Source organism: Phacochoerus africanus, chromosome 11 (genome assembly GCF_016906955.1).
Source record: "Phacochoerus africanus isolate WHEZ1 chromosome 11, ROS_Pafr_v1, whole genome shotgun sequence".
In the NCBI taxonomy this organism is placed as follows: Eukaryota; Metazoa; Chordata; class Mammalia; order Artiodactyla; family Suidae; genus Phacochoerus; species Phacochoerus africanus.
In genome coordinates this window covers 12,011,423-12,025,197 of record NC_062554.1, presented here as the reverse complement: position 1 = coordinate 12,025,197, position 13,775 = coordinate 12,011,423, and the positions used below count along the sequence as shown (strand labels likewise).

General features: G+C 42.4%; 1 protein-coding gene across 2 annotated transcripts in view; it reads left to right on the top strand.

Moving 5' to 3' along the window:
• The window catches only part of INTS4 (integrator complex subunit 4), a 121,719-nt gene that overhangs the window by 59,435 nt on the left and 48,509 nt on the right, over positions 1-13,775 (top strand). For both annotated transcript variants that reach the window (XM_047752356.1, XM_047752357.1), the window contains 2 exons: positions 557-762; positions 10,066-10,208. In XM_047752356.1, coding sequence (XP_047608312.1) covers positions 557-762; positions 10,066-10,208 — 349 coding nt within the window. The remainder of the gene's footprint in view (positions 1-556; positions 763-10,065; positions 10,209-13,775) is intronic.

Genomic DNA, 13,775 nt, shown 5'->3' with positions numbered 1-13,775 from the left:
GGTTGTGGGTTCGATCCCTGGCCTCGCTCAGTGGGCTAAGGATCCAGCATTGCGGTGAGCCGTGGTGCAGGTCGAAGACACAGCTCAGATCTGGTGTTGCTGTGGCTGTGGCATAGGTCAGCAGTTGTAGTTCTGATTTGACTTCTTGCTTGGGAATCTCCATATGCCATGGGTGCGGCCCTAAAAAAAGATGGAAAGACTACAATAAATAAATAAAAAATAAAACTGCCTTTAAAAAAAAAATACTGTGGTTGGAATACTGAGATAATAAGACAACTGAGTTTTCAAGAAATTTAGATAATAGAGATAGACATGTGACTTGATCACATGTCTGTGGAGTCAGGACCTAAACCTTAGTCCCTATGGTGCCCACAGCCTTGATCGTAGGTCCATGTGAAGGTGGTAGCAGAATCTGCAGGCATGGAGGAGGTCTCCAGAGAGAGTTTGGAGAGTGAGAAGAGTAGAGAGGGAAACAAACCTGAATGAGGAGTCCGTGTCGGGTTTCTCCTGTGGATCTTAACATGACATGCGCTCTTGTCTGTCCCCTTTTCTGTAGAGGTCCGCATTGCTGCGGTGGAGGCGCTTTGCATGCTGGCCCAGTCTTCACCCTCTTTTGCTGAGAAGTGCCTTGATTTCCTGGTTGATATGTTTAATGATGAAATTGAGGAGGTACGTCTGCAGTCCATACATACCATGAGGAAAATCTCCAACAATATCACCCTTCGAGAGGATCAGCTTGACACTGTCTTGGCTGTATTAGAGGTGAGTGATCAGTTTGTTACCCCTTTCTTCATCAGCACCTACCAAATGCCACTTTTTGTTTTTTCAACCAGACATTTTTTGATGCAGTAGTGTAAAGGCAACACAGTTCTGCCTTCTCATCACACAGCTTCCCTACGATGGAGGAGACTGACACAGTTTGAATAAAGTTTAGTGTTGCTGTGATCAGGAAAGGCCCGGATGCCCTGGGAATACTGAGTCGTCTGAGGTACCGTTGGGAAGACAGGAAAGAAAGAAGGATGCCGAGGTGGACACTTGAAGGAGGAGGACTTAATGAGGCATTTTCTTCTTTGACTTTTTTTTCTTTGGAAGTATAGTTGACTTAGAATATTCTGTTAGATTCAGGTGTATGAGGCATTTTCTTAGGAAGGAGCAGCCCTGATGGTAGTAAGGGGAAGTGTACCAAACAGAGGGAGCCGTGTCTAAGGGTCCAGAGGTGAAGTGAATATGGTGTTTTCAAAGAATCGGGAGCAATTCGTTGTAATATCGCAGAGCGTTGAGAGATGGAGGAGGGAAAAGAAGTGGCTATAGAGAAGGCAGGAACTAAATAATGACGAATTCTTGTCAGCCTTTGATTTGATTTAATTCTTCTAGTGAATCGTAGGATGTTACGGCAGGAAGAGATCAATTCATTCACCCTGTAGTTTTACAGAAAAAAAGTAATTTGTTTGAAGTCATACAGGCACTAAGTGTCTGTGCCAGGATGTGAGCACAGATTTGCCTCTCAGGCTGTGCAACTCTTTGTGATTCTTGAATTATTTTTCTAAAGTGTCTGGATTTTATTTGTGACTTCCGAAGTTTTCAAAATATTAATAAATGAGATTTTGGCCTTTGGTGCCCCCTCCCTCCTCTTTTTTTTCAGAGATTGTGAAAGGGATGGCAATTTGATGTTTACGTGTTGAGCACTTGTTATGGATTTCCGCTGCGTACTTTAGAAAACAGGTTATGTGTTTTGTGCTTGGCTTTGAAGTTCTCTATCATTCTCTCGGTTGCTAGCACTTCAGTTAAGGTTTCTCCTGAATTATAAATTCTTATGGTTTTTCAGGTATCTTTTCCTAAGAAGATAAGTTTGCATTTCATATCTTATTCTCTGTGGCTGGTCTCTGTGGCCTGCCCCCTCCTTTCCTTTTTAGTTTGCTTCCCCATCGCACTTTACCTTGAACTTTATGCCATATTCACCCCCCAGTCATGCTGCTTTTCTTCACCATTTTACCTTCACTGTCATTTTTTCCCCTCTGCCTGCAGACCTGCCGCTTTTCTTCACATATCAGCCTTCCGCTTATTCCCGGGATCTACACTGGGTGGTATATCTGGGAAAGCCTTCCTTAACTAACTACACCGCTGGGTGGGCTAAATAGCACTCATATTTTCGTTAACACCCTTCGTATGCTACCGTAGCATTTACTAGTATGTGTCTGTTTATTTAATGCTTTATACCACAAGACTGTGAGCTTCTCAAGGGGCCAAGGGCTTTTTCATCCTTTAATTTCAAATGCTGTGCAGTGAAGGCACAGTAGATGCTCAGTATGTGTTAGGTCGCTGAGCTATGTCCCAAGCTATCATTTGACTGACCAGCTTGTTCGTAGGGCCACAGACAGGTTTATTTGTGAGCACCTTTGTATAAAACTCACCAGGATTTACTTAGATCTAAATTCCTTGAGTCGGAGTTCTTTCCGTGAAGGTGAGACTCACAAACTTCCGTCTGTCCTTCTACGCTGCTGCTCACTGCCCTTTGGGTTTACGCTGGCAGTGTACCTCGCCGCTGGAGTGTCCGCCGGCTCACCTTCCAGCTTAGATCCATCTTTCCTTCTTTTTTCTCTTCGTACTTTCTTTTCCTTCTTTCTTTTTTTTTTTTTGTCTTTTTTGCTATTTCTTTGGGCCGCTCCTGCGGCATATGGAGGTTCCCAGGCTAGGGGTCGAATCAGAGCTGTAGCCACCAGCCTACGCCAGAGCCACAGCAACGCGGGATCCAAGCCGCGTCTGCAACCTACACCACAGCTCACGGCAATGCCGGATCCTTAACCCACTGAGCAAGGCCAGGGATTGAACCCGCAACCTCATGGTTCCTAGTAGGATTCGTTAACCACTGCGCCACAACGGGAACTCCTCCTTCTTTCCCTCTCTCCCTTCCTTTCCTCATTCTTTCTCTCCTTCCTCTTCTTCCTTTCTTTGACATTGAGCTCATAGGAAGTCTCATGGGATGTGTATTCTAAAGAGATGTAGAGGGGGAGTTCCTGTCGTGGCACAGTGGTTAACGAATCCGACTAGGAACCACGAGGTTGCAGGTTCAATCCCTGCCCTTGCTCAGTGGGTTAACGATCTGGCGTTGCTGTGAGCTGTGGTGTAGATTGCAGACGCGGCTCGGATCCCGCGTTGCTGTGGCTCTGGTGTAGGCTGGCAGCTACAGCTCCGATTCGACCCCTGGCCTGGGAACCTCCATATGCCGTGGGAGCTGCCCAAGAAATAGCAAAAAAAGGACAAATAAATAAATAAATAAATAAATAAAAAGAGATGTAGAGGGAACAAAATGATTTCAGAGTGCCATCTTAAACAGAAGTAACAGAAATGAGAAATTTCCCCATAAAGTAAGCGATTAGTAAAAGGCTTTCTCAGTTTATGCTGAGTCTTCAATGAGAAAAGGAAGTCAGCCATGTGAAAGTTGGAGGAAATACCTTCAGGTAGAGGCAGTAGCAGATGGAAAGGCTCTAAGGTACCGCTGAGCCTTGGTGTTTCCAGAATGGGGAGTAAGAACGCTGGTGCAGGTGGAACATGGAACGTAGAGAAGCGGAAGTGATCTGAGATGAGGTCTGAGAGGCGGGTGGGGGAAGTGGAGTGCTTTGGAGGCTATTGTCAGATGTTTGGATTTTATTCCAAGTATTTTGGGGGTACCGTTGGAGGATTTTATGCAGAAGGTTAACAACAATTTACTGCTCTTTCGACTCTACATAGCTCATTCTTGAAGTTTTCTTGAAATTTATATCAGATACATTAACTCTTTCCTCATTCCTTCACTTAAGGCATAATTATTGAATACCAAGCTCATGTGTCTCTTACTGCAGTTTTCACATTTTTACCATTTATGGGCAGGTTTAGTGTATTTGTCTCATGTCCCTGATGAGATTGTGAGCTCCTTCAGAAGAGTGAACATGGTGTACCCTTTATTGTACTGTCTCCATTTAATGTGGTGACTGCGCATGGAGGGTGCTTGGTAAACAGTTCCTAAGACAAATCGGTGCAGGTTAACTGTATAGCTGGGGAGTTCTTAAGAAACACACAAGTCAAAATTGTCTTCTGGAGTTCCCTTTGTGGCTCAACAGTTAACAAACCTGACTAGGATCCACGAGGATGCGGGTTCGATCCCTGGCCTCTCTCATTGGGTTAAGGGTCTGATGTTGCCGTGAGCTGTGGTGTAGGTTGCAGATGTGGCTTGGATGCCATGTGGCTGTGGCTGTGGTGCAGGCCAGCAGCTACAGCTCCAATTCGACCCCTAGCCTGGAACCTCCGTATGCCGCGGGTGCGGCCCTAAAATAGCAAAAAAAAAAAAAATTATTTTCTTAATACTTTGAAAATTGTTTCTCCAGTACATTAAAATAGCTGCCTCTTATCTTCCCATATGAAGATTTGTTCATATGGGAAATATTATATCTTATTTAAACCTGTAACTTACAGAGCCAGACAGATCTGAATCAGTCTGTCAGTCTTTCTCTTCCGTCCTTTTTTCCCCTTTGTTTTTAATATTTATCGACCACCTCTTATGTGCCAGGCCCTGTGCTAAGGGGGATACAGTAGTGAGCATAAGCCACGGCCCTGCTCTCATAGACCTTAGAATTTATGTGTGAGAGACAGATAAATCAGACACAAACGAAGGCGTAATATAAGCTGAAATAAGGAGCTCATGACAGTAAGGGAGGTCCCATGGGGTGTATCATGGGGCACTTGGTCTTTAGGGGTTGAAGGGGTACAACGATTAGAAAAGGCTCTAAAGAAGGAATAAGACACTAACTTGGCTGGATGCACTGGGGCTGTGAGGTATGAGGACATGTCAGGTAGAGGAGTGGGGCGTGTAGAAACTGGAGAGTGGAAACATGGCACGGTTGAGTTGAGGGACCTAGAGAAGGCCTGGCAGTGACCAGCTCGTGTCTGCTATGAGACGAGTGTGGAGGGGCAGGTGGGGCCAGCTTATGGAGAGCCTTGAAGGTCACATTAAGGGAAGGGCAACTAAAAGCTATTAAAGGATTTTTAGCAGTGTTTTTATCAGCCTTGTAACTTGGGGCAAATTATTTAATCTTTCTGCTTCTTGGTTTTCTTGTCTCTCAAGTGAGAATAATTTCACCTGTTCATATGTTTCTTATAAAAATTAAATGAAAGAATTCATGGAAAGTGCTGAGCATGGCGCTTGGCACAGAGAAAGTGTTCGTATGGTAGTAGTGCCTAATACAGACACACCTCATGTTAGTGTGCTTTGAAGATGTTGCAGATTCTGCAAATTGGGCATTTGTGGCAGCCCTACGTGGAGCAAGTCTATTGATGCTGAGTTTTTTCCTTTTCCCTCTGCCCCACAACCGATCAGTGCCATTTTTCCAACAGCATTTGCTCACTTCATGTCTCTGTGTCACATTTTAGTAACTCTTGCAATATTTTAAACCTGGAGAATAAAGAGGACGTGTTTCTAACCGACTTTTGTGGAAGAATCCTCTGATTCTTAGGTTTTGTTATGTGGATATGGATGTGTCTTAAATTTTTTAGTTCGATTGCTTTCATATACTAAGTACAACTTAAAACTGTCAAACTTTTGGGAGAAATACTTGAAACTTTGGCATAGACAAAGATTTCTTAGATATGACACCAAAAATGTAATCTATAAAAGAAATAGGTAAACTGGACTTTATTAAAATAAAAAAGCTCTGTGAGTTCCCATCGTGGCTCAGCAGTTAACGAATCTGATTAGCATCCATGAGGATGTGGGTTTGATCCCTGGCCTTAAGTTAAGTGGGTTAAGGATCTAGCATTGCTGTGAGCTGTGATATAGGTTGCAGATGCAGCTTGGATCCTGCATTGCTGTGGCTATGGTGTAGCCCAGCAGCTATAGCTCCTGATTTGACCCCTAGCCTGGGAACCTCCATATTCTGCAGGTGCAGCCCTAAAAAGCAAAAAAATAAAAAAATAAAAAATAAAAAGTTCTTCTAAAAGACACTTTTAGGGGAGTTCCCATTATGGTGCAGTGTAAACAAATCTGTTTAGTAACTGTGAGGTTGCAGGGTTGATTCCTGGCCTCTCTCAGTGGGTTAAGATTCTGGCGTTGCCATGAGCTGTGGTGTGTAGGTTGCAGATGTGGCTCAGATCTGGTGTTGCTGTGGCTCTGGCGTAGGCCGACAGCTGTAGCTGATTCGACCCCTAGCCTGGGAAACTCCATATACCACAGGTGAGCCCTAAAAAAAAGAAAGAAAGAAAAAAAAAAAAGACGCTTTTAAGAAATTATAGGAGTTCTTGTCGTGGTTCCTTGGAAACGAATCCAACCAGGAACCATGAGGTTGCAGGTTTGATCCCTGGCCTTGATGAGTGGGTTAAAATTCTGGCGTTGCCATATGCTGTGGTGTAGGTCATAGACGTGGCTCGGATCTGGCGTTGCTGGTGTAGGCTGGCAGCTATAGCTCCGATTAGACCCCTAACCTGGGAACCTCCATATGCCACAGGAGCTGCCCTAAAAAGGAAAAAAGACCAAAAAAAAAAAAAAGTAATTATAAAGGCAGCATAACCATGTGAACATACTCAGTGTCATAGAACTATATGCTTAAAAGGTACATTTACTTAAAATGGTTAATTTTACATTATGTATATTTTTCCACAATAAAGAGATAATAGGACCAGATCAAACACATATAATGCCTTTGATATATAAACTGTACAAAAAGAGAGGGGGACACACATAGAGAGAAGACAATGCGAAGCCACAGAGAGAGTGCCGTTGACAAGGCAGTACAAGAAATGCAGGGTTACCAGAAGCTCGGAGAAGGGTGTGGAATAGATTCTTCATCGTAGCCCTCAGAGGGAGCCAGCTCTCTTTAAATCTTGATTTTGGACTTTAAGCCTCTAGAACTCAGGCAATAAATTCCTGTTTTTCTAAGCCAAAAAAAAAAAAAAAAAGTTTTTGAAAAGACATACCACAGACTGGGGAAAAGATAATCACAAAACATACATCCGATAAATAATATATAAAGAATTCTCAAAATTAGATAATAAGAAAGCAGACCAGTCAGTTAAAAAATGAGCAAAAGATTTGAACAGACTCTTAAGCAAAGAAGATAACAGTAGCGAATAATAAACAAACGTGTGAAAACATGCTTAACATGATTGGTCAGTAGGGAAGTGCAAATTAAAACCACGGTGAGATATTACAACACACCTGTTAAATTGGGTAGAAAAAACAAACGAAACCCTGACAATATCAAGTGCTTTGAGGACGGGGACTAAAGGACCCTAGGGACGTGTTTGAATGATGCAGGTCTTTTGTATCTTGATTATGATGGTGGTTACATAATTATGTATTTGTTAAATTCATGGAAGTGTACACTAAAAAGGATGAAGATTACAGAATGTAAATTATATGTCAGTAAACCTGACTTTTAAAAAATGCTTTGGAGGAGTTCCTGTTGTGGCACAGTGGAAACAAATCCAACCAGTATCCATGAGGAAGCAAGTTCGACCCTGGCCTTGCTCAGCAGGTTAAGGATCTGGCATTGCCGTAAGCTGTGGTGAAGGTCAAAGACGCCGATCGGATCTGGTGTTGCCCTGGCTGTGGTATAGGCTCTGATTCAGCCCCTAGCCTGGGAACCTGCATATGCCAAAAAAAAAGGTGCCCTAAAAAGACAAATAAATAAATACATCCATCCATCCAAACTAAAACTGCATTAGATACTTTGGAAGATGCTTAGATCCATTAAAAACTGGTAAATTAAGGAATTATCCATTTATCCTTCCTTTTCCTATACAAAAGGAACAGCTAGGGGTTTTTTTTGTTTTTGTTGTCTTGGAATTTTTTTCTTTTTTCAGGGCCACACCTGGGACATATGGAGGTTCCCAGGCTAGGGGTCTAATTGGAGCTGTTGCCGCCGACCTATGTCACAGCCGCAGCAACTCGGGATCCTTAACTCACTGAGCAAGGCCAGGAATCGAACCCGCAACCTCACGGTCCTAGTCGGATTTGTTTCCGCTGCACCACGCTGGGAACTCCAGGAACATCTAGTTGATAAGTAGAAGTTTTTCTTTGTAGAAGTATTCTTGTTAATATATGAAGAATGATAGGATTTATGTCATGTTTTACAACTTTAATAAATTACTGGATCTGGGAAGTGATCTTCACTGGTTATTAATATCACAAGAAAGAAGCAGACATTACGTAGCTCCTGAGGGAAGTACACAGTACCACCTGTGAAGTGGTCTTTTAAAAAAATTGGACCTGAATCTGGTCAGTTTTCTACATCAAACTCACATCATAGGATATACAGGGGAGAAATTGCAAGGGAAAGAAAAAAAGTGGGATGTAAAGAGATTTTTACATATTGAAAAATTCTCAAGGGACATTTTTTCCTGTTGCAATGTGCAGATGTTCTTGGAGCCTGACTAAAAAAACCTTTCTGAATCAAGGAAATCTGCGTATGGAGTGGATTTTTTTTTTTTTTTTTAAATAGCAGCACCCGCAACATATGGAAGTTCCTGGGCCAGCTGCAACTGCAGCAATGCCAGATCCTTTAACCCACTGCACTGGGCCAGGGAGACAACCTGTGCCTCTGCATTAGCCCAAGCTGCTGCCATCAAATTCTTAACCCACTGTGCCACAGCAGGAACTCCTGGAGTGGATATTTGTTATTAAGGAATTATTAAAATTTTAGACATGACATTGGTTTTGTGGATTTTTTGAAACAAATAATCATTTTTCAAAAGAGGTATTATGAAAATATTTACCAATGAAATGCTGTGATTTATCTGATTGACTTCAGAATCATCTGGAAGGAATGGGTAAAAGTATTAATGAAACAAGATTGGCTCTGAGTTAATCTACTTATATATGTGCTTCAAATTGTCTATATTAAAATGTTTTAAGAAACTGGCTGTGGAGTTCCCGTCGTGGCGCAGTGGTTAACGAATCCGACTAGGAACCATGAGGTTGCGGGTTCGGTCCCTGCCCTTGCTCAGTGGGTTAACGATCCGGCGTTGCCGTGAGCTGTGGTGTAGGTTGCAGATGCGGCTTGGATCCCGCGTTGCTGTGGCTCTGGTGTAGGTCGGTGGCTACAGCTCCAATTGGACCCCCTAGCTTGGAAACCTTCATATGCTGTGAGAGCGGCCCAAGAAATGGCAAAAAGACAAAAAAAAAAAGAAAAAAAGAAACTGGCCAAAAAAATGATACAAATATATCAAATAAAAGCAAAACTATCTATATCCATTTACATTAGTGTTAAGTGGTTGGTGAGCTTTTCTAATCATTTTAGTGAGGTTGCACACAAGCTGTCAAGGAGGGAAGAGGCCACTCTGATGTCATTTGGTACCTGCTCTTTTTACTCTGCTGCAGCCACACTGCTGTTTTTCAACCCCATTCACATCATGGCCTTTATGTTTGCTGTTCTCCCTGATGATACATGTAAAATGCCCCACTTATCCTAGCACTCTTATTCTTAACCTGCTTTATAGTTTTTCCACAGAACTTATGTTTGACTTATGTATTTAGCTTTTTTTTTTTTTTTCTTTTTAGGGCCATACCTGCAGCATATGGAGGTTCCCAGGCTAGGGGTCAAATCAGGGCTACAGCTGCCGGCCTACAGCACAGCTCACGGCAACGCCAGATCCTTAACCCACTGAGCAAGGCCAGGGATTGAACCACATTCTCATGGATACTACTTGGATTTGTTTGTGTTGCACCACAACAGGAACTCCCTAGTTACTTATTTTTATTTTCTCACTAGAAGGAATCTTCTGAGGGCAGGGACTGGATTTTAATTACTGCTCTATCCCTAGCACTTGGTACATGGTAGGTGCTGATAAATGTTGACTATTTAATAAATGTTGAGTAACTGTTGAGTGTACAAATGAATGAGTGAATAAATAGATGAATTCTTCAAAAATCGCTTCATATGTTACCTTCTCCGTGAAGTCTTCTCGACTACTCAGCCCCCTCCCCTTTCTGAAGATTGAGAGGTTCTCTACCCTCTGCCCCCGTGTAACGTGTACAGTCCTCCGTAATTGCTAATCCATAGTGATTGCTATTATTATTATTATTACCTTTTTTTTAAGGATTCATCCAGAGATATTAGAGAGGCTCTTCATGAACTCTTATGCTGCACTAACGTTTCAACCAAAGAAGGGATTCATCTGGCACTGGTGGAGCTGCTGAAAAATTTGACCAAGTACCCTACCGATAGGGACTCCATATGGAAGTAAGGAATTTTTTTTTTTTTTTTGCTTATTTGCTCACTGAGTCTAAATAATGTTGACATTATTCAGTGGATGGTCATAGATTGAGGGTGTGGCCCTCAATTTTGCCTTCAGTTTAGAAGCCTGATTCAATTTGTCTGCTTCCTAAATTGAATATTACATTTTAGATTATGTCCCTGCTATGTGTTTACTCTGTGCCAAACCCTGTAGTAAGAGTTGCAGGTACAGGGATAAGTTGATTTGATTTCCTTTTTCTCCTATATAGTATTTTTTTTTTTTTTTTTAGGACCACATGTGCAGCATATGGAAGTTCCCAGGCTAGGGGTCCAATTGGAGCCACAGCTGCCGGCCTACACCACAGCTACGCAACAGCAATGCCAGAGCCAAGACGCATCTGTGACCTATACCACAGCTCACAGCAGTGCTGGAACCTTAATCCACTGAGAGGGGCCAGGAATTGAACTCGTGTCCTCATGTGCCAAGACCAGCTCAGCAGGTGAGGGCTGGAGAATGGGTGCTGTGAAATTTAAGAAAAAGTTAACATAAAACAAGACACAGAGACATTTATCTTAATTAAAGGTGGGAACCGGGGGACTCAAGGTCTCAGGGACCAAGAGCGCTGCCTCAAGAAACCATACTGCTTTTATTGTGCTCCTTAGGATGACATCAAGTGAGGAGGGGGTTGTAGGTGCAGGATGTAGTTTTTTTTTTTTTTTAAAGTTCTTTTATTATTTTAAAAGTCACATAGCTATTAGATGGTAAAGCTTTTATTCTGACCTTTAGGCATTTAACAGTCATTAGCATTGAGGAAGCTTAGCATTGGCTGTCTAAGCATAGCATCTAGAGAATCATCATTGTGCTTCCTATCTGCGGTAACCCAGCGTGCCTAGGTTTGCGCCTTGTTCTCCTTGCTGATGCATATTCTGCTAACAACTGCTCATAAACCCCTTGGGGCCATGAGGTTCCTCTTTCTCTTATTTTAACAGGACATACCATGCTGCGCAAACAGAGCGCCCATCTGCACAGGTCCAGCACGCCTAAACCAACACATTCTGTCCTCATTCAGCTGACCACATGAATAACTTAGGCCTTTTGGTCTTTGTTCTTAAGCTTAAGTCATTTACCAGCACTGCGACTGTTTTACAAGCAGGAAGATGGGGTAAAGTGAAGCAGGACAAGATGGAGTTTTCAGCATAGAAAATAGAAGCAGAGAGGCCAAGATAATATTGTAGAAACATGTCTCCTGACACTCATGGATACTAGTCGGGTTCTTAACCTGATGAGCCACAACGGAGACTCCCTTCTCCTACGTAGTGTTAATCACTCCTTTGTCTATTTCCATCATTGTAGAGATTGGAGGAAGGGTGGATATTTGGTCTTCAGATGGAGAATCACAATCGTATTTTCCCCTGATTACCTCTGGCTTTACTGAGTGAGTCAAGATTAACACTGTGCATGAATTGCTGTTTAAGGAGCTATTTGCATACATTTAATATAAAAGTGTGTGTTGTTGGAGTCCCCATTGTCTCAGTGGTTACGAACTTGCCTAGTATCCATGAGGTTTTGGGTTCAATCCCTGGCCTTAAGGATCTGGCGTTGCTGTGAGCTGTGGTGTAGGTATTGTTGAAAATTAAGATAACCCTGGCTCGGGTCGTCAGTGTCGGAAAGTGAGACACGTGGACAAGGAGAAATCTCGGCAAGGCTCTTTACTTCTGTAGAAGGGCGCAGGTACTCCAAAAAGCACGCTCCGAACAAAGGACCCTCCCCTGTTTATCCCTAATGCAGGTGATGTACCTGTCCCCTTCCTATTGGTTGGGGTGCACATTCTTCCCAGTTGGCTAATTTGAAACAAGTTGTTACTGAGAAAAAAGGTAAAGAGGAAGGGAGTGGCAGCATCGATTCAGCCGAAACCGAGCAAAATGGAGTCACCAAGATTTCCTTTGATAGAAAAGACATTATGTTACTTTCCGCAGTATGCCCCCCCCCGCCAAAAAAATTGTGTGTCCTTGTGCTCCACATATTTAAGTGAGCTTATGTGATGAGATCACTCCAAATATTTGGTTTATTCATTTAAAAAAGAATTGTTACCGAAAGTAGAAAAGCTGGGTCAAATCAAGAACTTGGAAGATACATTAAAAACTACAAATACCAGGGGAATCTTGCTTTAGGAAACGTTCTTGATATCTGGTTCTATTTTTGCCAGTTCCTCAAGTTTGTTCAGTCCAGTTCAGCTCAATTCGTCGTGTATTTATTGATTGCTTTCACGGAGCACTCAGTGATTGGGATGTGGGGGTACAGTGTCCGCCAAGGCACAGAGAGTAACAGGGCCAAGAAAGGTCAGAAACCTAGTGAATCAAGTTCTTCCCCATAGAAGGAAAAACGGGACTGGGGAAAAGTGCACGCTTCTGAAAATATCAGGTGTTTTAAGTGTGATGCCTTTCACACTTCATATACTTATGAGTTTGTTCATAGAGTTTGTTTTCCCTTTTTTGCTGATCCACCTATTCTCCAGTTCCTGGTGAAGTCCTATCTCCTTTATGAAACTTTCTCATCATAGTGATCTCTTCTGCCTTGGACAGGTAGAAAGCAGAGTTTCATTTATTTGAGAGTTCGTTACCTCGTGGTGTTAGTCATCTTTGCCTCAGCTGGATTATAAACTCAGTGAGAACATTAAGATTGACGTTCCTTTTCAATTTCAGTACACCTTCTAAATCAGAATTTAATAATAATAAAAGTGTGTAATTACCAGCACATGTGTAGTTCTTTATATCTTACAGCTGGCCTTCATGTAGTTATAATAGTTACAGCCAATTAATAATAGCTAATATCTAATTGCATTCTCATGATATGATAGACACCTTGCTAAGTATCCATTGATTATTTCATTTAATCCTTAAACAACTGTATGAGGTTTAATCCCACTTTGTAGGTAAGAAATATATCTGCTCAAGGTAACACATCAGATCTTTTCTGATTTCAGAACTTCATCCAGGGTATTGGTTAGAATGCTTTTGCCTATAAGTAACAGAAAATCTGATTAAAAGTGGCTTTAGGAGTTCTTGTTGTAGCTCAGCGGGTTAAGAACCTGACTAGCATCCATGACGATGGGGGTTCTATCCCTGGCCTTGCTTAGTGGGTTAAGGACCCAGAGTTTCCGCAAGCTGCGGTGTAGGTTGCAGATATGGCTTGAATCCCATGTTGCTGTGGCTGTGGTGTGGGCCAGCAGCTGCAGCTCCGATTCGACCCCTAGCCTGGGAACTTTCGTATGCTGCTGGTGTGGCCCTTAAAAAAAACCCCCAAAAAACAAAGTGGCTTTAACAATAAGGTCTAATTTAGAAGTCAGAAAGTTTATTTCAGGATTGGCCATTCAATGGCTTAACAGGGTTAGTACTTTGGTTGATTTCTCTGCCGTTTTCTTGGCTTTCTCTTCATAGTTGCAAGATGGCTACATCATAAGACTGTATCTTCAGACAGAAAGAAGAGGGCAATCCCTCTCATGCCCTTCTTTTTTATTTGGTTAGGAAAACATTCCTCAGACACTCCCAACAGACTTCCCCTCTTGCTCTGTT